This window comes from Carassius gibelio, chromosome B24 (genome assembly GCF_023724105.1).
Source record: "Carassius gibelio isolate Cgi1373 ecotype wild population from Czech Republic chromosome B24, carGib1.2-hapl.c, whole genome shotgun sequence".
Lineage (NCBI taxonomy): Eukaryota > Metazoa > Chordata > Actinopteri > Cypriniformes > Cyprinidae > Carassius > Carassius gibelio.
In genome coordinates, this window is record NC_068419.1 from 333630 (window position 1) to 357997 (window position 24368).

Genomic DNA, 24368 nt, shown 5'->3' on the forward strand with positions numbered 1-24368 from the left:
ACACAAACTGGTGCTCAGCCATGTGAGATGTCATAAATAGATATATAAAATAAAAAAGCCCATTTCCATGCGCTGAGGGGGCTGAATTTTACAAACCACATGCTTGCTTCTGAAAGACCTTCAGGAAAATGTAATATCCATAATGATAGAGACACATTCCTAATATGTAATATCTTCTTAAGCTATTTACTACCTTGCCATTGCCACCTCCTGGTTCTTGGCCTACATTGTCCATTGATCCCACTTTGGTCTTGACGTTAACCTTATTGGATTCAATCTTCACATCACCACCACCTGAGAGAGATTAATCATCATTCACATGGCTGTTTACTGCAAGCACACACTGCATTTACAGTAATAGGGGATATTAAAATGGACCCATCCCCTACCTGGCTTGTGCTTTATGTTGTCCTTGGATCCACATTTAGAGGTCACTTTGCTCAAGTCAACCTTTTTACTTAAAATCTGAACCTGCACACCAGGAATAAAGAGCTGTTAGACTAAAGTGGCATTTGTTTCTGGTAATGGATTTCCTAAGAGAAAAGAACATTTAAGACACATTCTGTAAAAGTAACTCCTTGCTGTTCTAAGTGTCGTATAATGAAAGGGTTACTTCACCAAAAAATGAAGATTCTGTCATTAATTACTCACCCTCATGTCGTTCTAAACCTGTAAGACTTTCCTTTACCTTCAGAACACAAATTTAGATATTTTTGATGAAATCTGAGAGCTTTCTGACCCTCAATAGACAGCAATGCAACTACCATGTAGTAGGCCCAAAAACTAGGTAAGGACATAGTTAAAATAGTCCATGTGACTTCAGTGATTCATTTTAAGAAGCTACGAGAATACTTTTTGTGCACATAGAAAACAAAAATCATAACTTTATTCAGTAATTTCTTTTCTTCCATGTCAGTTTTCTATAAGCATTCATTAGAGTACCACAACGCACGCTGCGGACAAAGGAGCCAGTGTTCTCATGTAGAATGTCCATCTCTCTTCGTTTTTTTGTCTGTATATTCTGGTTTGAATAAGTAAAGTTTGGTAAAAATTGCAATTCTTCCTTTCTGTTGAAATCTAGCATCGGCAGCATCACACGCATGCGTCGTGGTACTCTCATAATCTTGCGTCGAAGATTATTCTGCGCACAAAAAGTATACTCGTAGCTTCGTAAAGTAAAGGATGAACCACTGTCCTTACTACCTCTTAACTCAGAATGTTCAGAATTTGTGTTCCAAAGATAAATGAAGGCCTAATGAGTTTGGAACAACAAAAGGGTGAGTAATTTATGACTAACCCTTTTAAACATTTTATATAAGAGAGCCGTTGAGCCAATATGACACTGTACGCTTACATTTCCTCCACCAGGAACATGCTTCATATTGTCCTTGGAGCCACATCGGGAGGTGACATGGCTGAAGTCCAGCTTTTTGTGGGCTATCTGAACCTAAACACACCACAAGGGAAACACTGTTAAAGGTAGACACATGCAAAATAGACAGAAACAAACGCTATGAAGGCTATGAGTGTTAAACAATGTATACTGTAAATTAAAAGTAAAGAGTAGTAGCACAATGCCACTGAAGAATCATCATGTATCTTCATGTAGTGTTGAATGATGAAGCTACTCATTTATTTGCAGCAAACAGTTATTTTTGCTGTTGTGTTTGAAGAAGTTGTTTCTTGAACATTTTATGTGGCAGCCATGTTAGATTCAAATGTCTGTTGTGCTGTTTGGTGCAGGATTTATTTGTGTGACTCACATATTTGTTTGGACAGAGTAACAGCAGGCCAGGAACGCTCTGACTCAAGAGTGTGTTTTCACAGCCTAAAGCTCACTTTATTGCATTAATCTCAGGTAATGCTTAAACACTTGAGGGGCTGCAGTCTAACTCGGTTTCATTTGACCTGCAGTGACAGGTCAATCCAGGAAAAGTAAATGTAATTTGGAGATAAATACAATATTGCATAGTTTTAAGGCTGTGCTGAAAACAAAAACATGACCATGATGATTCTTTGAGCAGCAAAGAAACACCAGTAGCACTAGAGTCTACTTAGTTATTGACATGCAAGGCACTGTTAAACAATATCTATGGAACTGCATACATAATAGATAACAGATATACAGTATAGAGGCACAATTCCTCAAAACCCACAGCTGACATTGTGAAACAGCAGGAGGCTGTAGGTGATCTTGGGAGTGAAAACACAGCAATTTTAAATGCAAAGAAAACAGTTTTTAACCATATGCCAATAACAGATGTTACGTAAGACACTTATAGAGGTTCTCAACCTTTTGACTTAAAGGCAATATTGTCTAATACAATATTCAAAGGCTCATATTCTGTATAATGACTACAATACATTATTATCAATATTAATATTGATACAGGTAAATCAATTAATGAACCACAATTCCTTTTGTGATTACGGAAGTTTCAAGAACTTTGTTTTTCAAAAAAGATAATAGTTACTGATTAAGAAATACAATTAATATATATATATATAATATATATATATTTAACAAATTTTTTATCTTCCTGATGCCCCTTTTGGAAGTTTTCTGAAACCCTCTGGTTGAGAACCACTGATATAATATAATATAATATAATATAATATAATTTAATTTAATATAATATAATATAATATAATATAATATAATATAATATAATATAATATAATATAATATAATATAATATAATATAATATAATATAATATTTTTTATCTATTATGTGTAAGAATATTTTGAAAAGTAATGTATAGTTCAGTTTTTCATTTCATCTATTAAATTCACCAAGAATAGCCACAGTCCCCTGTGTGGAAAGCTGCAAGAAAAGTGATATATATATATGTGTGTGTGTGTGTGTGTGTGTGTGTGTGTGTGTGTGTGCAGTGGGAAAGCATTTTTCGTAAAAGCAAAAGCAAGAGTGCAAGTATGACAATCCATTATAAGGTAAGAAATTAATTGCACTATAGAGTGTTGATACTATTGCTGAGTCTGTACAACATGCAGTTATGCTATTTTTAGATGGATGTGGTTAGTGCAGAAAACACTATATGACATCTATCTGGTTGGTAGGTGAAGGTGAACTCCTGAGAGACAGAATTGTGTGGTGTTAAATCTACAGAAGATATACAATACACAGATCAGGCTGCATTGCTCTAAAAACATTCTTTAACACATTTATGTAGACATGTTTATATACAACAAACACGTGCCTGCAAGTTTCTTTATAATTCAGAAAACCACTCTAACCTAATTTTAGTACACAAATAGTCTGATATTAAGGCCTTTGTGAATCTGTGTACATTTTTTAGGGTTGCAAATTAGGGTTGCATAAGCAAGTTTCTACAAGATCCGATGATCTTTGGAAAGGCAGCAGGAGTAAGAGCAGGAGAGAGAGTGATATTGAGTCAGGGAGATGTCATTGGGAGGGACTCACTTTGCCCTGGCTGGTCTTTGGCAGAGCATCAGTCTTGCCCTGGGCTGCAGAGACCTGAGGAGACAAGCACCCCTTTAGTCAGTGCAGTGCAGGGAGGAGGTACAGAAAGCCCAGGGTCAAAGGTCTCAGAGAAGGAAGTATAGGATGTACCACGATAAGTGATTAACTATGCTAAGGTTACTTTGGAATTTGAAAGAATCAGCTAACGGTTTGTGTGTGTAAATAGTGTATTTAACTGTGTCTGTTCAGTTAAATACAAAGCCAACAGAAACTTAAGGGATAACTCACTCAACAATGACAGTTCTGTCATTCCAAACTGGTACAACTTTCTTTTTTTAATATGGAACAGAAAATTATATTTTAAAAGTTTTACTGTGTTTTTGTCCATACAATACAAAATCAGTGCTGTTTTTTTGTACTGTCAAAAAAACAAAAACAAATTGTGTTGCACGGGAGACAGAAAGTCACACAGGTTTAGACCGATAAGACGATGAGTAAATGATGCCAAATTTTTCAGTTTTGAGTGAACTATTCATTTAAATATTAATGGAAAACCCAGAGAGTAAACATCCTTTATTAAGGGTTTCATAAAAAGACATTTTAATTTAAATGATGCATTGTGGCCTTTAGTTGACAGTCACCGCCTGTATTACAGATGGGTGTAAATATGGAAACAGCCAGTCCTAATGCACTGGGTTCTCTAGACCTTCCCTGAAAAGTGAAAACCCTTCGGGGAATCCAGTTACACAAGGACTTCTTAATTTCAAAGAGATGGGGAAGGATAGGTGGCTGGGAGAGATTCAGTAATGTTTTCTACTGGCAGGTGGATGTCAATCACAGAACACTGTTGAAAGCTGTGCATCCATGAGATCAGTCAAAACTGACAGTATCTAAAAGTTCATCAATCAAATGAATAATGGCATTTACAGTACATCGACTAGCAGTGACATGAGACGTAAGTATGAGAAGCAACTAACTAACAAAATATAAAGTTTCATAATGTATTTAATAGCAGCAATAGTGCAGAACATGAGCTTATGATCATATGTTGCCAAAAAATGCATCAAACTAAATCTAAGGCTGTAAAGAAATGAGATTGAGTATAGTATCTATAGTATGTGTGTCTCTAAAGTCCATATAATTTCATTCCTTGCGCACATACAAATTCTTCTGGTTTTCTTTTGACCAGTCAACTCACCTTGCCTCCTCCAGGCTGGTACTTCATGTTATCAGTGGAACCGATTTTGGAGCGCACGTTTTTTAGATCCGGCAGTGGTGCATTGGTGGGTCGGACATTTCTGGGGGCTCGAGGTACAGGAGGCTTCTTCTCTAGGGGAGTCTGCTTGGGTACAGGGGGTTTGGTGATGCGGGAGGGACGAGGGGTCGGGGTCCCATTGGTGGCTGCAGTGCTGGCTGCAGAAGTTGGTGTGCGAGTTGTTCTTGGAGTTGTTTTAACTGAAAAACAAAATGCAAGTCACTGTAGCAGCAAACAGCACAATCCAGGAGGATTAATACAGTATGCATGAGAGGTCACAGACAGATAAATCTTGTTATCATTGACTTATCATGAATATTTCTTCTCCCTAAGCCACCAGAAAAGTGCCAAGCTCTCATCTTAGTGACAATGTTTTTGTCTGTTGTGTACAAGGAGATGTAGAGAGGAGTTGAAGGTTCTATCAGTGTGATGTTTTCAGACAGGCCTCTGTGAGTAAGTCTATCCCTGACTATGTCAGCAGCTTCAGATTTGATGACTAACAAATTCACTAGTCGGTGTGTATTAGCTCAGAACTGCTGTGTTTTCAGGAAACAGAAGAGGTAAACTTCTCACCCTGCTCTTAAAGCCGTCATCAAATCAGCATTTAGTTACAGCTACAGAAAAGTAAGCACCTAAGCACTTGCACATAAGCACCTCTGCTGACCACTTGAAAGAAGATCTCTCCACTCTTAAATCTGTTGGACTGTTGGTTTATTTGACCAGAACTGAATTAATTTCATGTAATGGGTGTTATTCAAGTATCTGCTAATTGAAAGGATTGTCTTAATATTGTCTTAATTTCAACACACAGTTTACACACTAGTGCATTACAGTGTTGTGCCTGAACGCGTTGTGCCTGAACGCGTTCATTGAACTCGTTCATATTTTGGGCGAACGTGAACTGAACGTGCCGTATTAATGCCGGATTAACGTTACTGTCAACTCGTTCATTCTGGTGTATGTGAACGCCACGTTCTCTCAGGTTAACTTTGTTCGATAGGGTGCCTGATTTCTATAGAGCCTTCCAGTCGAAAACCCGGCTAAAACACACCGTAAATGGGTCTTAATATGTAGCGGAAAAACACCCAATCTGGCAACACCAGCCACCAGTGTCGCACCGCCATCCGCCGCATGCGTGACGCGTCATCAAAAAAAAAAAAAAAACATGGAGGCGACAGCAGCATGTAGCAAGAAGGCGCATGATCATTTAAAATAACTTTTTGATGTTTATGACAAGGTCGGTGAGAATGGGAGACAAAGCATTAAAGCAAAAATGGGGCAATGCTGTCCCCTCAATGCTAATGTAAACCCTGGTTGGATAAGGATTCAAAATTGGATATGATATGAAGATGAAATCTGACGCATAGCTTCATTGTTAAAACTGATAAAATAATTCCTGTCTGTGATTCTATATGGGCTGTTGCAATAATTTTGAAAAAGAATAGCTCGCAGCAACATATGGAAAAAAAGAACTATGAACTAGTTCATTTTTGGAACTGTGTGAACTTAGTTCAAAATTTTATAGTTTGAACTATGAACTGAACTAGTTCATTTTAAAATTTGTGAATTGAACTTTGAACTAGTTCATGTAGAAAGTGAACTTTCCCTACACTGCTATCCATTCACATACTCTTAGATGATACAATGATTCATATATTGCACATAATAATGGTGAGAACATTTGAATGTTCCAATATTCCTGTCCGTCATAAAGAAACTTCTGAAAATTATAATGCATAGAAAATTATTAGTCTACTGGTAAATAAAGTTTTGTTTACAATGTACCACAATGCTATGATAAGCAAAGAAATAAGCAGTCACAGTCTAGTGCAAGTGCAACTGAAGCTTACAAGACTTTCAGTAATTAAACCAAAGCAAAATCTGATATAATATTATACCGTATGTAAATACCATTGCCAGGAGGTATAGTAAATTTAATATACTATGTGTAATTTATAACGATGTTTAATTCTAACTGTTAAAGTTATTTCTCTCGATAAGAAAATGTATTTGTTTTCACCTGGTGTGGTTTTTGCACTTGTCTTTTTCACCTCTCCTGCTTGGTTTTCAGTCTTTGTAGCTGTGAAAACACAGAATCAAATTAAATTATGTCAATTTAAATGTCATTACATGATTATACTTTAAATCACTGAATGCATAACCTGAGCTACAAACCTAATTGCAATGAAAAGCAAAATGAAGATGTGAAGGACAGAAGTGCAAAGCACTGGATTACATTGTTGTTTAACAACTTGCTAATTGTTTGATTGACAAAACACCTTTACAAAGTCTTTCAATAAACAAAGACTCAACAATTTTTTTTACGACAATTATTTATAATCTGGGATATTTATACTACGCAGAAAATTATAAGGACTGTAAGTCTATGGCTTATTTTTCATAGTTATAAAATGTAATTAAAGTTCTGAATGGTGGAACAACTCACCAGAGGAGTGTCGGGCAGAGGTGGTAGTTGGGGTGATAGTAGTGCCATTTTTAGAATTCGTAGCAGATGCAGCTTTAGCCTTTGCCACTGGAGGGCGATGCTGAGTGGCTGTCTCAGAAGACTGAAGAAAAGAGCAAGACATCAGAATGCTGAACAACCATGAATGAAAATGAGTTGAAGTCAGGAGGTTGATTAGATGAGTTACATACATAAGAGTGGTGTAATCTTTGAGGATGACTGTTCAGTTTAGGCAGAGTTTAACTAATTAAAAAACGTAAAAAAATAAATAAATAAATTTCATGACGTGACCGAGATGAACGATATGAACGGATTGTGGTATATTGGGTATTGGTGTGGATCTTTGACATTGTCTGTGATAGTAATACTTTTTTTTTTCTGTTAATTTGTATATTTAAAACTTTTTGTAGAGAGCAAACTTTGAATTTCCTAATGTAACATTCATTACCTAGCAGTCAATGAGCTAAAATAAATCCTGTCCCAAATTAAAATGTAAAGCATATTATAACATACTACTATAATCTCCTAGATTTTTATTTTTATAATAATAATAATAATAATAATAATAATAATAATCTCCCTTTAAGGGATACTCCACCCCAAAATGTAAAAGCATTGTTCGTCTTCAGAACACAATTTAAGATATTTTGGATGAAAGACTTGAAACAAGTAAATAACACTGTCAAAGTCCAGAAAAGAATGAAAGACATCGTCAGAATAGTCCAACTGTCATCAGTGTTTTAACCGTAACGTTATGAAGCGACGAGAATAATTTTGTAAGCGAAGAAAACAAAGAAATAACTTCTTTATTTAACAATTTCTTTGTCAGCAGTCTCCTCTGTGTCTCTCCATATCACAGTATACTGTGTATGCTCTTCTGAGTCAGTCGCGCCACAAGAATGCGCTGTTTTCTTTCAAATCAAAGCTAAATACACGTAGAAACAGTGCATCCTTGTGGCGTGGCTGACTCAGAAGAGCATATGCAGAATACGGTATATGGAGGGAAAATATCCAAAATATTTAGAATTGTTGATCCGAAGATGAACAAAGCTTGTACAGGTTTGGAACGACATGGGGGTATGTGACTAATGACAAAATGTTAATTTTGGGGTTGAGTATCCCTTTAACTAATGGATAAAAAACATTTCTCCTAAATGATAAATCATCCATATAGAAAATGAGCAGAGAAGAGATGACACTAGATAAAAAGGTGAGAATGAATTATGGATTCATAATCTACAAGCACCATGCATAAAAGTTGGAGAAAAAGTATTTTACAACCTGATTTGAAGAGGGAGGCATATAATTAGCCCTGTCAAATTAATTGATATCTGTAATTTATTCACTGATAAAACGGCACCTTATATTTTATTCAGTAGCTTAAAAACACGCCTCTCTCTTGAGATTTTGCTGGTGAAGGACATTGTGAGTTGACAATGACACAGAGGGCAAGCCATGGGCCGATTTAAAGAGAAGAGAGATGGGCATTACAGAAAGTCACAAATGGTCTCCCCTGTGGATTTTTGGCTGAGTGCCAAACCACAGATGAGGGAAATGGTGTTAACTCACCTTGGCCTTAGTCTTAAGAGTAGATGTGGTGGTGGGGGTTTTCTTGGTGCCAGCAGTGGGGGTTGTTGCCTTGGGCATAGGGCTTTTTTTATTGGCAGAGTTGGTGATGGGAGAGGTGCGTTTGGTGGCACCTGCACTGTCTCCAGTGGACAGCGAGTTAGGTCTTGCCGAGCTTTGTTTGGTTGACCCAACTGAAGGCTACATGCATGTATTTGCAAAAGCACAAAAGAAAAACTAGATGCAAACATGGGAGCATGATAAAACCAAGGTAGCAGCAATGGCTGTACAAATTGTTCATAAATCATAAGTTGTTAGTTTGGGTAACTGATTTTTATTCTTTATAAAGATGGAAAAATGAGAGCAAACACCTCTTTTTTCTAAAATGTAGCAGTTTAAATAAAATAAAATAAAACATCAAATTAATGAAGTCCCTTTGTTTTTCAGACTTACCTTGGCCTTACTATCTGGGCTGGTCACCTCTTTGCTCCCATTAGCTGTTGGAGATTTAGCAGGTCCTTTAGCAGCCGTCGCATTCTTCTCAGCTTTGGCTGTCTTGTCCACTTTTTCTCCATTGTCCTTCTTCTCGTCTTTCTCCTTGTTTGTCTTCTCAGGTTTGTCTACTTTCTCAGCTTTATTATCGTGTTTTTCCTCTTTCTCACCTTTCTTCTCATCCTTGATGATTTGCTCACTCTTCTGAGTCTTATCCACACTGTCTGGTTTCTTTGTGATCTCATCTTTCTTGTCCAGGTGATCAATCTTCTCAATTTTCTCAGGCTTGTCTTGCTTCTCAATTATGTTGACGCTTTCCATCTTCGGAGCGGTTTCCACCTTCTCCATTTTCTCTTTGGCTGTCTTATCTTCTTTTACTTTGAAAAGACAAAGTTGAAATCCTCATGTTTAATCAAGCAAATGTCTATCTACAATTATTATCTTTATCTTTATAATTGTCATTATGATCAATGTAAGTTTGTTCGGCTTTTGGTTGTAGCTTGTTGTAATATACAAGATGATTTAAAGACAAATTAGCAGTAAGTTCCACTTTATGCCTCAGTCTCAGTACATTCTGACAATTAAAGTAGAAAAGCATGAGAGGTCATGGTAAAGGGCACAGAAACTGACAGTGCCTTGAGCGGACAGACAGAAAAGCACATTGTCCGTCTGGATGTCTTATGTAACTTGGCACCATTCACCCCACAAAGTGAAAAATCAATGGCCAACAGAAGACCAAAGCACCAAAAACCGTATGTGTGTGTGTGTGTGAGAGAGAGACACAGAAAACACAACAAAGAAAAAAGAAAGGACAGAAAGAAAGAGCACACTGTTCCTGAGACAGATGATAAATACTCATTGAAAGTTGTGACAGGCCAACAAAATGTCAAAAGCATCCAGTTTATTGTTATTATTAGTTTTTTGTATTTTTTTTTGCAGTATTTTTGTAAAGAATATTTTAACTATATTTGTAATACTATGTCCTTCTTACTTTGATATATTGAAAGTATGTTTCTTTTTTAATGAAATAAAATACAAATTTTAAAGTCTGTTTTGTCCTCTTTACCAGGGCTCTATACAAGCTAGATTTTTTCAGACACTTTTTACTAACATTATCGAGGAATAAAATGCTTTTAATGCTTGAAACATCATTTGTTGGAAAGTTTTACATTTTGTTAAAAGTTAGAAATGTCTAGAACATTTAGAATGTTTTCAATTTATCTTCTCCACGGACCCCTTAGGGTACCTTCAGAGACCCTTGATGAAAACCATAACTCTTCCTCTAAAGCTCTTCACACAGTTAGAGATGGATAAATGGATGGTGATATGCCAAAGTGTATACGTGTGAAACGTGGGCTCATCTCAGTACAGCAAAAGCAAATTATGACAAAAGGACATCCAAAGGTTACTCTGTTGATAATTTTTGTGTACCCCTGCAGCCGGCCAGCGGCACACGCAAAAAATCTTATCCATATTTCAGTCAATCTCATAACCGTATCTATAACCTTTGCATCTGGCAATCTGTCTTCATCAGGTGTGTTAATACACAGATGTGCACATACACAATAAAAACAGCACACCATCTGCAGGAGCATTTGAGGAAACTGATCTACAAGAAAAACCTCTTTCAATAAACAAATCTTGAAAAGTGTTTAAAAAAGTAGAATATGCATACATGACATGATGTCAGCAGATTAAACCCACATTAAGGAGTTAACATTCTAAGCTACAGTAAATAACCACCCTAAACCTTTATCCCTTTATTTCACTCTATTAGATGTGCTCAATATAATTTGCAACGACAACCATCTATAACAGACTATCTTTGAGAGAAGGTCCGCTACAAAGACAATATACAAAACCATTCAAATGTTTGGGGTCAGTAAGATTACAAAATAAATATTAATGATAATACATTTATTCAGAAAGGACACATTAAACTGATAGAAAAATGACAGTAAAGAGTTTAAGATTGTTATAAATGATTTCTATTTCAAATAAATACTGTTCTATTGAGCTGTATATTCATCAAAGCAACCTGAAAGAAATTAAAATTTTCACAAAAAAAAATAAAATAAAATTGTGGCCATTTTGATAATAAAGAAATGTTTCTTGAGATCCAATTAGCACATTAGAATGGTTTTCGAAGGATATTGTGACACTAATGGCTGGAGTAATGGCATTTCATTACATGTTAAAATACATTAAAAAAACAATTAAATTGTACTAATATTCAAAATATTACTGTTTAATATTATTAAATAAATAAATAAAATAACTCAAGACCCCAAACTTTTGAATGGTAGTGTATGTTCAGCTCTGTCACACGGATAAACTGAATTACATCTGTTGATTCAAAGACACAAGAACGCAATTAATCCAAGAACCAGAGATCTAGAGATCCAACAGAGCCCAATCCTACACTGGCACACCACAGAGACCACAGCAGCTGATCTCACCTACCATTACAGACACCTTTAGGCTGACTGTCAGGGGATGAAACAGCATTTCCACTTCCCGATGGCTGTGGCGGCAACTGTATCCTTTCAGAACTCTGTGGCACACCAGCAGGGGCTGATGGGATACTCATGGGTGGCAGAAGACTCTGTTTGTCCTCTACGGTAAAGTATTTGACGGTGGTCTGGAGTGGCGGCACATCCTTCCCTGGATATTTATCAGGCAGCTGAAGGCTAGCAGGCACTGTCAGGTGGGTACTGCCTGACATTGTGCGCTGGACCACTCGATTTTGTTGCACGGGGGGTGACATGGGTGGGCGTGTTTCCGTTTTGCCCTCAACTTTGCCCTCCACATAGCTGTCATTCACCACGCCGATCACGCAATAATTCGGTGCGAGGCCTGTTTTCGAGATGCTGGGGGGTGGATCCCAATCGCTGTCTGAGGATGTCAAGACGCCACTCCTCGGTGAAGGTCCCGATGTCACCCCATTGGTGGAAAGGTCTTTCCCTGGAGACAGGGGTGATGGAGAGGACGAGATGCTTGTGGGACTTTCTGCTGCACTGCCCAAATTCTTCCCACCCCTGCTACTCTGGAGACTGGTTACCCGTTGGTCCGCCTCCTGGCTGAGTGCTGTTGACTTGGCGGAAAGGTCCTGCTTGTCGTCCTCTAACAGTCTGGAGGATTGCAGACCGCCTGGCTGCCCCTGCTGCCAGTTCCAGCCCTGGGCAGCTGTTGACGATTCCAAGCCTGGCATGGAGGGTGGCACCGCGCACAGATCTCTGCACTCTGAGCGCTGGGATGACATCTTTACAGTCCTTGTCTCTTTAGATATATTTAGATATATTCTCTAGATATCCGTCAGTAAACAGCATTGATTTAGATGAGCTGGTCTCTAAACCTCCCTCAATGCCGAGGCTGAGATGACTCTGTGTCTATCTCCGAAATCCTCCTCCTCTCTCGTTCTCTCTCTCACCCTAATTCAATCCGCACATTCCTTCCAAGTGTTCGAGCACATGATAACGCGAGCCGCGTCCTTATTGGATGCTCCGCACTGAAAACAGCATCCAGCGTGTTTATAAATACCCCTTTCTCTCTCTCTCTCACTCACACATTGTCTCGTTTGGTTCTCAGAATGTTCTAGCAGATGCAAGCTTGCACCTTCACCCTTAGCGGAGGATGTCATCATTGCCTGGTCCTCAGGTGCTGTGTCCCTCACTCAACACAATAACATCAGTACAAATCACATTTAGAGCAATCAGCTGAATCATTATATTCTTCCGTCTCTCACGTACGAGGTTGACGGAAGTGTGACCTCCATTGTGTGCTGTGACTTTCATTCTCTAGAGACTTCTTATGAGAGTGTATTAAAGGTGCAGTTCACCCAAAAAAATTGAAGTCTATCATCATTTACTCACCCTTGTGTTTTCTTTCTCGTGTGAAAAACTGTCACCACGTTGAATGCCACTGACTTTCTTTGTAAGGACAAAAATATACAAATTCTTCAGAATATCTTATTTTGTGTTCCACATCAGAAATAAGTCATTCTGTTTTGGAATGTCTGGATTTGACCAGGAATTCAAGCATGTTACCAGAGCAAGGATCCAGAATGCATGGACAAACCAGCAAATGCAATCGTATTTCCTGCCTTAATATAACTGTGCCAATGCCTTAGTTGATGTTTTAATGCAGTGGTTTTTAAATGTTGGTTGGTGACCCCAAATGGGTCTGTTCTAATGGTACTGCATACAGCAGAGAAAAACAATGGTAAATGCAAATAATTTAATGGAACTACGTCAACTCCAACAAAAAAACAAAAAGAAAAAATTTTGATTTCAAAAGTATTTACCAGTCAAGCCAGTAAAACTAGACCAATGTAGAAAGGTAGCAGACATGTCCCCATCATTAAACACAAGGCAAAAAAAAAAAAAAAATGCAACCTAAAATACCCACATGTTTACTTGTGATGGATAAACATGTTTTGTGCAGATCACAATGTGTTTGTGGCTCTTAAGGGCATTTTTTTTCTCTCACACTAAAACAGATAAATCAGATGTCAGACACTAGCCCTTCAAAACATAAAAAAACTAAAAAATCCTTTCCTTCCAGCAATTAGACACATCAGTCCCATTCCAGTTCAGTCATGTCCTCTCACTGTCTTCTGTCTTTGAGAAATGAAGTTTTTATGGTGACACACACCTGATTACCATATCATGCAAGACAATTATTCATGTAAAAAAAGAAAAAAATTAATTAAACATAAATAGGCTGAGCTGCATAAATCACTTCCACAATCCCTCACAACGCCAGGGTTCTGCAGTATTCAGCACTTTACAGTATGTATCTGCACAGAAATAGCACACACATTTAAACCTCTACCTTAGGTAACCTACTAGACCAGTTAATTACAGGCATCCTTACATGAAAAATGTGAGCAGTAAAAACGTGGTTTTAAAATTATATCGGGGCACCACAAAACCTGTATTGCATATTACATTTCTGGCTCCCATTGCATACACCCTTCTAGACTTGAGCAGGGGCATGTAATGTCGTTATTCCTGTGTAGTCTGATTGGCTCAGGCACCTTAATTAGAGTGAACTTCACACACACACACACACACACACACACACACAAACTACAATGCATCAGCTGCAGTGGCCTTCCAGGCCAGTGACAAATATAAAAGAAGTCTTTTCTCTCTGGCAGTCTCATTGCTGTAATTTGCCAGAATCTTCTGAATGGGTTTTGTTGCATAAGGACATGTCAGATGAATTTTACTGTTTACATTCCTCTAAGAACACATTGCACTGCATCCTTTGGCTCAATATAGAGAGGATATTGAAACTTCCTATCCAATCATTGCATTTCTTAATGTATTACCTTATTAGTTTCAATTCCACAATTTAAATCTTGGTTAAAATTTATTTTAAGGTGTCCTTGTTACAGTGTAATTATAAACTGAAGTATTGATTAATATTAATTCCTACATGTATTTACTATATGGTTAGGATTACTTGCATGTAATTATACATAATTTATTGTAAGTACATGTAATATGTGTAACGTGTAACATTTGAATTTGTGAAATTGAAACTAAGGTGAAAATGCCTTAAGAAATGCAATGATGATTCAATATCTAAAAATGTTACCTACATTTTTCTAAATGTTTGTAAATAAAATCCTTTTTATTGCCATTATGTGCCATTTAGACACAGTTCTGCCCTTTTTGGAACGAAAAAAGTTATCGGTTTTTTATTTAATGTTATATTATTATTAATTATATTATTAATCATATAAAAACGTACCTACATTACAATAGATTTAATTGTAGCATTTTATGATGACTATAAACAGAGCTTTTGCATAAATGGAGTGGTTTTATGCCAGTGCCAACCTCTATATTTTGAAATCTGTTCACAATAATTTAAATAATCACAATGTTCTTCTCAGTAATGAAAACACAGCACCAGAAGTGCATTTAACACATTTAGCGTGGGGTAGAAATGCACGCTCATTGAGTAATCGGGAAGCTATGTCACAGAGTTTCTATTTCTGGAACATATCCTACTGTTACACCCTAGCTTGTTCTTTGGCAGGTCCTATTCGCTGCATCACCAAGGAAACCGCCTCCCATATCCATGGCAACAGTCTCCCCGTCAATGCAGCTGCTGATATTAGGGTCCTGTGTGGTTGGAACCACTCGAGGGGAGGGAGAGGAAGTAAGTGAGCAAGGGCAAGAAAGGATGAGAAGGCTGAAGCAAATAAAGGAAGGGAATAAAGGGCCAAGAAGGGCATCTCTTATTTCAGCATTTAAAAGACTGAAATCCACAGGGGACCGAATGATGTGTTTAAAAACAAGATGAATAGCTGGGTGAATAAACCTGAAGAGCTGAAATACAGCGTCATACAAGACGTCATCAGGTATCTCTGTGTTAGCTTTTAATCCAAAGCTACTGCCCAGTACTCAATATCCCTACCGGAGTCCATCACCTCTCAAACACCTCTGAACACAGCCTAATCACTCACTATAAAAAGAACAACTATACGAGACTTATATAATGGAGAATGGACCAGCCATCAATTTTACATGAGCTGCTGCAAGAGGATGGGAGAGATAAGAGATGTGTTTGTGTTTGTGTGAGAGAGAGGGCGATGAAAGACAGAGAAAGCCACGGAAATACTATAGGGAGTATGAATTCAACCTATAAATATCACCAACTAAAAATAACTCATCCTAATTATTCTGTTCTTGAATAAACTAATAAATTTGATTAGATAAAAGGTAGTAAATATAAATTTCCTTTCACATTAAGTTCTTGAAAGGATTTGTTCACCTCATAATTTACTCACGCCCATGTCAGTCAAGAAGAAATTATGGTTTTTGACGAAAACATTCCAGGATTTTTCTCAATATAGAGGATTTTAATGGGGACCAGTGGGTTGAAAGTGCAAATTGCAGTTTCAATGCAGCTGCAAAGGGCTCTACATGATCTCAGCTGAGGAACAGCCGTCTTATCTAGCAGAAAGATCGCCATTTTCTAAAAAAAATGTATATACTTTTTAACCACAAATGCTTCGTCTTGCACTAGCTCGACATCACACATTACATAGGAAAGGTCACGTGTGATGTATAGGTGGAAGTACCAACCCAGTGTTTACAAAGCAAAAATGCAAAGAAAGTCAAATAAACTTCACAAAAAAAAGGTAAAACAATGATGTCGGACGATTGTCGAAGTTGGATATAAAAATCTATGGAGTTTCTTACCCTACCCTATATCTTTCTGAGCCGAAATGCACAGCCAAAGAACTAACCATGTGTGACCTTACCAATGTGACTAGGTAATGTGTTAAGTCAGAAATGCGCATCACATAGCTAGTGCAAGATAAACATTTGTGATTAAAAAGTATATATACTTTTAGGTATACATTTTTTTAGGAAATGAATATGGAAATAACAATCCTGGAATGTTTTCCTCAAAAACCTTAAATTCCTTTTGATTTAAGAAAGAAAGACGTGAACATCTTGAAAGACATGGGGGTGAGTAAATTATTAGGAAATTCTTATTCTGGAAATTAAATAATCCTTTAAGCTTTTTTCAACCAAACCAAACAATAATTTCAGTATCAGATATTAGTGAGAATGCTGGGTAGCACTGACATAGAGGCTTTGAAAAGTAAGCATTATACAATGCAGCCTTACTGACAACATTAAGTTTAGATGATTAAGGCATTAAAGCTGCAATATGTGATTTTTGTAATTGACCACAAGAGGGCGCATTTCCAACAATAACAAAGGCGAAGCTGGATGATGCTATGAAGCAGGTGACGATGGGAGATGTCGTTTTTAATGCGTTTTCACCATAGCAATGTATCTAAATTGGATAAACGAATCATGATCGCAGATGAGGTAATTTATTTGTTTTTGTATTACCTGTATATTTGATCGTATTATTTTATGTAATACCTCCTCTCTCCCGGGTCCTCTGTGACGCTCCTCGCACTCACTCCGAGTGGGGCTCGAACCCGGGTCTTCGGCATGGGAGGCGGATGCACTAACAAGGAGGCACAACCTTGCACAACACTACTCGCTGGCCTCCGTTACATATATTATCCCGTTACAACTTACAGCTATTTGTTAAATGATTTGTTGGGTTAATGTTGTGCAGTGTTACGTGTTTATGGTTAATGCCGTGTTGTTTAACATGCTCAAACAAATCGTTCTAAAAGTAAATTTGAATGAACATTTGCAAGTAATGACTAAATATATTTTTAACAACACATATCCGATTGTATTTAATTGTACTGCCATAATCTCGGTCACCACACGTGATAAAAATCCTTACCTTAGTACAAAGAGCAATATAACTTTGTTTATAAGTGCTATTATTGAAACTGAAACAGTCCATTTGCCACGTTATCTTATTTTCTCACAGGTAACGTTATTGATAAAAAAAATGCTACAGTGACAGAATGTACAGGCATGTGGTGTAATTCATATCTATTAAAAATCATCTTTACTGTAACTATTACGTTACTTGTACACTAACAAAATAAATAATTGATTTGCTTACCTGTCTATCAATACACTCGCGAGAGCAGAGTCTCTGTCAAGTCCAAGATTTTCGCGCAGCTCTCTCCATCTCTTAAACGCCTGGCCGATATTTATCCTAGTTTTGTTCCCCCGTTTGTCACACAGTCTGCATGTATCCGAATATGGACGCTTACGTTTTACTGGCACTTCAATACTCGCCAAAGAGTAATCGTGATCCATAACAACGACAACCAAACCATACGCGCGTCTATAACATAACCACCACATTGCGTCACTGAGAGGCAACATTTCTTTTCCGGGATGGCCAGTTATTTAAAATCGGAATTTCTCTGAAATAAAAAATCTTTGGAGACTTTTTAGATATTGTTAGTACACAACTGGAGGAAATATATCACACTGTGCAAGTTATTTTTCGGAAATTTTATTACAAAATTCCTCCATATTGGAGCTTTAAAAAAGCTTGGAAAAAACGTTTCTATTCTCACTTGTGTGTTTTATTGATTTCCAATAGGGATAGGTGTTATGGCTAAAAACAGATAAATGACACTGACACACTACAGTATTTTTGTGAAGTAAATAAAACATGAAACACTTAAATGTAAAATCAATATTTTTAAATACTACAAGTGAATTCAGGCTTCTCAGCCTAATGTAAAGTAAGAACATCAGGTAAAACTTCAGTTTATTGACCAATTCTTACTGTTAAATAGTTGCTTATTACTTAGTATTCCTTTTACGTATTGGCTTTTTATTAGTCATTATAAAGCACATATTTTGCAAGATCATATTCTACATTACTAATCTTACCATTACCTTAAATTTAACAACTACATTACTTACCATTAAGAAGCAGAAAATTAGGAGATTATTGAGGCAAAATCATAGTTAATGGTATGTTAATATAGCGAGTATTGGACCTTAAGATAAAGTGTGACCAAAAATGGATATTCATTTTGAGATTTGATAAATATTCCATTTAACAATTATTATTATTATTTATTTTAAAGAACTGTAAGTGAGCATTAAATTATTTTATATAATCTAAATATACAAAACACCATATAAAAATAGCAAAAGAGCTTAATGAAATAACTGATAAATATACTGTACTGTACTGTAAAGTACATAATGCATGTATATACAGTGGGCTGTACCCACTATTCACAGTGAGATAATGAGATATTTTCTTACCTGTTTGACGTCCAGTTTTGTTCAAACAGTGATTAGCATGAAAAGAAGAAGAAAATAACATAATTAAACTCATACTTACAGAACTTTTTTTCTGCTAAAAGTAAAAGGTTAAACACATCTAAAGACAATAATTTCAAAATCTATATGTAGCAGGTGAATTAGCAGACAGACCTCTTAATCTCATAAACATTGGATTGACAGTTTTGAACAAGACTAAAGCAGAATAAAGAGTCATATAGCATAAGATGGCCAGGAGGAGTGACATAAAGAAAGCTGTTCACCCACAGAATGATTAGAAAATATACAATGGCACATAGACAGTTGACTAGTTGACACACATCTACAAGACATGTGCATTTTGAGGGATGCTGTGACCAAGAGAAATCCAAGGGATGGTAAACTAAAGAATATCAGTTAGTCAGCTGCCAATCGTGATGCATAGCGATCAGTGTGTTATGACTGCACTGAAATGTTAAACAACTCTATTATAAGAATGTATTACATGCAGCAAAGGTCCAAGCTATAGAGGATTGACACAAAGAAAGAAATAAAGAAAGAAAGAAAGAAAGAAAAAGAAAGAAAGAAAGAAAGAAAGAGAAAAACATGGAGTACTTAGTGTCTTGCTACAGTATTTTCTGCAACAGAGATAGCTAAGCAGAGGAGGGCCCACTTCATTGAGCCATGCATTATGTAAATCATCTCCATACAGTCTTCATTATCACCAACCTTCCAGTAGGGGGGGCTGTGCCGATGAAGGCTCCTGTTGCTCTGTTTGTGAAGGGATGGAAGGTGTAGCCTCAGGATTTAAGTTCACAGCAGTGCTGGGGGGAATTGTTGGGGAAGAGTGACTAACAGCAGGTGCACTCTGACAGACAGGGATGTCTGTGCCGATGAACAGTGAGCCAGTGGTCAGATCAGGAGCAGCCTCTGGGGCAGAGCTGTGAGGGATGGGGGTTTTCACGGGAGTGCTCTGGGATGGGGGGCTTGCATCTGGTGTCTGTTCCTGCAGCACGGAGTCAAGGAACATAACAGTCCGAGTTGGACTAAGGGCAAGGCTTGACTTCTGGTCAGGATCATTTGGGTCATTGAGTAACTGATCTGAAGAGTGAATACCAGGCAACTCTAAGTTAGACTTATTGATATTGTCTTTAGTTGAATTATCCTTTTCTAACATATCCCTGTTACTCTTGAGAGTTGAGTCATCTACGGGATTCGCGAATATGGAGGTGTTTGCTTCCCCGGGTGGATTGGGTCTACATGCTTGGGTGTCAGTGAGGTGTAGAGGTTCAGGGGTGAGTGAGGGCTGTGCACTTCCTTGATCTATGCTAGTACTGGATGGGGGTTTTGAATCACCCAAATTAGGGCTGCTAAAGTCCATGTCCATTACAGTTGGAGGAGCACTCCATTCTTCAGGTAGCTTCATCCTGCTTTTACTCTTCTTGGCCTTGATGCGTCCTCCCCCTCTTTCTTGGATCTCACTTTCCCACATCTCTTCATCCCTACAAGGAGGTGAGGGGCAGCCATGGTTGGAGCTTTCAGAAGTCTCTTCTGAGTCAGGGGAACCAAGACTGTCCAGAAGGTCATACATTTCTTCCCTGTCCTTGCGTTTCTTCTTTTTTCGCTTCTGCTGCTTTTCGGTTCCTTCCTCGATGGACTTTTCCTCACCAGATGCTGCATCTAGACTCTGGGAACCCAAGGCATCAGTGTGACTCTGTTCTGCCTTGTTGGAAGCATGGGACTGCTCCGTAGAGAGCATTTCCTCACCTGTCCAAGGGCTTCCCCAAACTTCTTTGTGTACAGAGAGGAAGAGGAAGTGTCACTAACTACCATACAAATCATCGGACAGCAAAATCTCCAACTCATAACAGCTATTAAGAGTCCAAAGAGACATAAGATCAGCTACCTATGAACCACTGATCACTTGCATCATGTGGTGAGTTACACCAGAAGATGATATGAAGACAGACACTATCCACTAATTCACAAATTCACAATGAATACTGTAGCAATATCCAGTTTATAGTTCTAAACTCAGATGAGAATTAGCATTAGCCATGGGTTTCCTTGGAAATTTCTACTGGATTTTCTTTTTTCTTTTTTTTATGATTAAATGATCTCTCATCTCAGATTAATGTTACTTGCGGAGACTTTCACAACACACTAAATATACATGCTACCCTTTGTGTGGAAATTGCTGATTCTCCAGTTTGCATTATGTGAAATATTACAATGGGAGACAAGCACCTTATGAGTTTTTGGTTTCTTGTATTTGTGCCCTTTTGTTTTTGTGCCTTTTTGTGCTAGGGGAAGTCGTGGCCTAGTGGTTAGAGAGTTTGATTACTAACCCTATTTATGCGTTCACTGCTGTGTGTGTGCACTGTGGATGGGTTAAATAAAGAGCATGGATTCTGAGTATGGGTCACCATACTTGGCTGTATGTCATGTCACTCACTCATAGGACAGTTGGTTGGGAAAGGACACCCAAAGCAAAAAATTCTAGTCTGACGTATGACTGTTTGTAATTTATGTTGCAGAACAAAAGAAAACCCAGTGGAAATTCTCCAGTGGCAAAGTACCCATCAGAGTTAGCCATATAAACTCTATAGAAAACAAATTTGGCGTTTCAATTCTTTGGATTATGTTACATCCTGATAAAGGCCTATCACTGATCTTTGTCAAATAGTTAGTTTACCCAAAAATGAAAATTCTGTCATTAATTACTCACCCTTAAGACCTTTGTTGATCTTCAGAACACAAATTAGGATATTTTTGATGAAATCCGAGAGCTTTCTAACCCTGCATAGACAGTAACGCAACTACCATATTTAAGGCCCAGAAAAGTACTGTGTGGTACTGTCATGAACGTGTGTCAAAGTGTCAGAGTGAAGAGAAGATATTGTTGAATAAAGTAATTATTTTTGTTTTCTTTGCACACAAGAAGTATTCCCATAGCTTCTTAAAATTATTGAACTACTGATGTCACATGGACAATTTTATTGATGTCCTTACTACCTTTCTGGGCCTTGAATGTGGTAGTTGCATTGCTGTCTATGCAGGGTCAGAAGGTCTTGGATTGTAACAAAAATATCTTTAATTGTTTTCCAAAGATGAACAAAGGTCTTACGGGTTTGGAACAACATGAGGGTGAGTAACTAATGACATAATTGTTTTTTTGGGGGGTAAACTACCTCCTTAATGTAAGATCCGTGGATATCATGCTCATACTAGCTGTAGAGGGCAGTTAAATGGGTGTAATAGTTTCAGCAGTGGCTGAGAAAGAATGTGCTGAGACTAAGATGTGCTCACTTGAGAGCACATCAAGTGAAAGTGCAAAAAGGCAAATGAACTCATGGAGAAATAACAGTCACGGATAATAACAGAGGCAATTCATAGAGAGACTGACTCAAAGAAAAGCCACAGAGATGAGGCACATGACATGGAATACCCAGTATATCTCAGGAATGAGGGCAAATAAATGTCACTGAAATAAACCAAAATCCATGACAAGACAAACACTTAACACAGTGGTTGACAACATCAAAACACATTTAGAGGGAAACAAAATCTACTGCTAATTGAATTTGGATCATGTTTATCAGCGCTATAGTCCAGCCATTAAAGCATATTAAGATGAAACCTAAATTAATTTCTAGACCCAACCAAAGTGTTTTTCAGTTTTACATTATATGATTTTCTATTTTACATGCCTTTCTTCATTCGCTAGACTCAGTGCTCTTCATTGATCAAAGGGTTATAAACTGTCACTTGGAGGAAGTGCCAGTGGCAGTAACATCAATCTTTCAGATATGAGGTCTAAAATGTGAAATGGCTTTCTAAACTGGCTCTGGGCCAAAATACACATTTCTCTTCTAAGTTTCACAGCCATCACACTCAAAAAGTAATATTACAGAGTGGCTGAAGATAAATCTTTAAAATGCCTTCCACCATAATGCGCACTTGAAGACATAGTGCACACAGGCTAGTCAAAAACAAACTGTGAATAACGATCATTGGCTATTATGATCTATCATGTAAAATTATTTGGAATGGACATTTCACACTGTAAGATGTTTAGTCTAGTCCCTAATTAATTTTTCACTACCCCTATTTTTCAGGTTACATATACTCATAGCATCCAATACCAGAGTTAACATCCTACAATTGCTTATCATATCAGTAAAATCATACTCAGAATAAGTGGTATCTTGAAGACCATGAAAATTATGAAGCAATTATCTTGTGACAAGATATTGATGAGGCATCCATGCCTTGACCTGACACAGTGGAATGATATGACAGCTCAGATCATAGAACATTCTGTTACATAATAATCAATCAGTATGTTAATATCTGTGTTTAAAGTCTGTCTTACCTGTTCTAGACTGCAGTGAGGTGCCTTAAGTGGTGATAGACTTTACCTGCAGAACTTTCCAGGCTGTTACGAGGGCTTGTGTCACTCAGATTAGCAGTTATCTGGGATGGTTTGGGTGGTTCATTGGCAAACAAGGGTGAGGTCTTCTGAGGTTCACCCATGCTGGGGGGTTTGGAGCTCTGGAAAGGGGCCATGCCAACATTCATATTCATACCAATTTTCATTCCAGGCTGAGAGAACCCTGAAGCACAGAGCAGCAGAGCGATAGCGCATTAAAACTTAACCGAGCCTGAGGAAATGAACTGAATAGAACCCACGACTTTAAGGCAGCAAGATCAAACACTGCAGTGGTTACCCAGAAAAGGGTCCATGCTGTTATCCTTCACAGTAGATCCCATCTGCTGGTTACCTAATTGGACAGGCTTTTCCATCATTGATGCTGGACCTGGAATTAGAAAGACTTGGGCTAATGTCTAGCACATAATTCGATTTTTTTTGGTGAACGATTTAATTCAATTCTCTTAAGCAAGCCTGACATACTCAATGATCCCACCTGATTGAAAGTCATTCTTATAGACATATTGTCCAGGCGGGCTGGGATGGATATCTCCCTGAGGGTCCGGACGTTGCCCTCCAGGCTGGCCTGCATTCAAGGACCCAGACCCTGAAAAAAAGAGAAAACAGACAAACTGACTCTCTACAAGTACATCAACATTGTTAGTTTTTAAAACTAAAGAGCAAATGATTTATGCAGGAAATGCTACAAGTGCTTTTTTTTCCAGCAAATTAATTCACTAAATAATACAATCCAAGATGGCAGATGGCAACACCAAAGACAGTATATAAAAACAACCACATACAGTAGCTACTGTATTTAACTTGTTATTGTTGTTAGTTAGTCTAATATTTAACAGCAAGATGAACACATTCTCTTCATTGGTAACTTTAGTGATTAATGGCATTTATTAGGTCCTGTAAATGTGACTTTCATGAAATCTGATTGACTGTCTAATTGAATGTGTCCCCTGTCAAAGGCACTGGGGAGGGGCATCCCCGAAAATAAGCCTGCTTCAATCC

At 37.6% G+C, this 24368-nt stretch overlaps 1 protein-coding gene across 1 annotated transcript; it reads right to left on the reverse strand.

Moving 5' to 3' along the window:
- Positions 1–73: 73 nt before the first annotated feature.
- On the reverse strand, positions 74–24022 carry LOC128013635 (microtubule-associated protein 4). Its single transcript, XM_052596750.1, has 13 exons — positions 23845–24022; positions 23647–23736; positions 23338–23532; positions 19646–20707; positions 9183–9598; positions 8733–8930; positions 7146–7266; positions 6720–6779; positions 4643–4899; positions 3445–3498; positions 1355–1447; positions 390–471; positions 74–294 (listed from the first exon to the last, which is right to left on the reverse strand). Exons 2-13 carry the CDS (start codon positions 23723–23725, stop codon positions 89–91), a joined length of 2823 nt encoding a protein of 940 aa, XP_052452710.1. The 5' UTR covers positions 23726–23736; positions 23845–24022; the 3' UTR covers positions 74–88.
- Between the last annotated feature and the right edge of the window lie 346 nt (positions 24023–24368).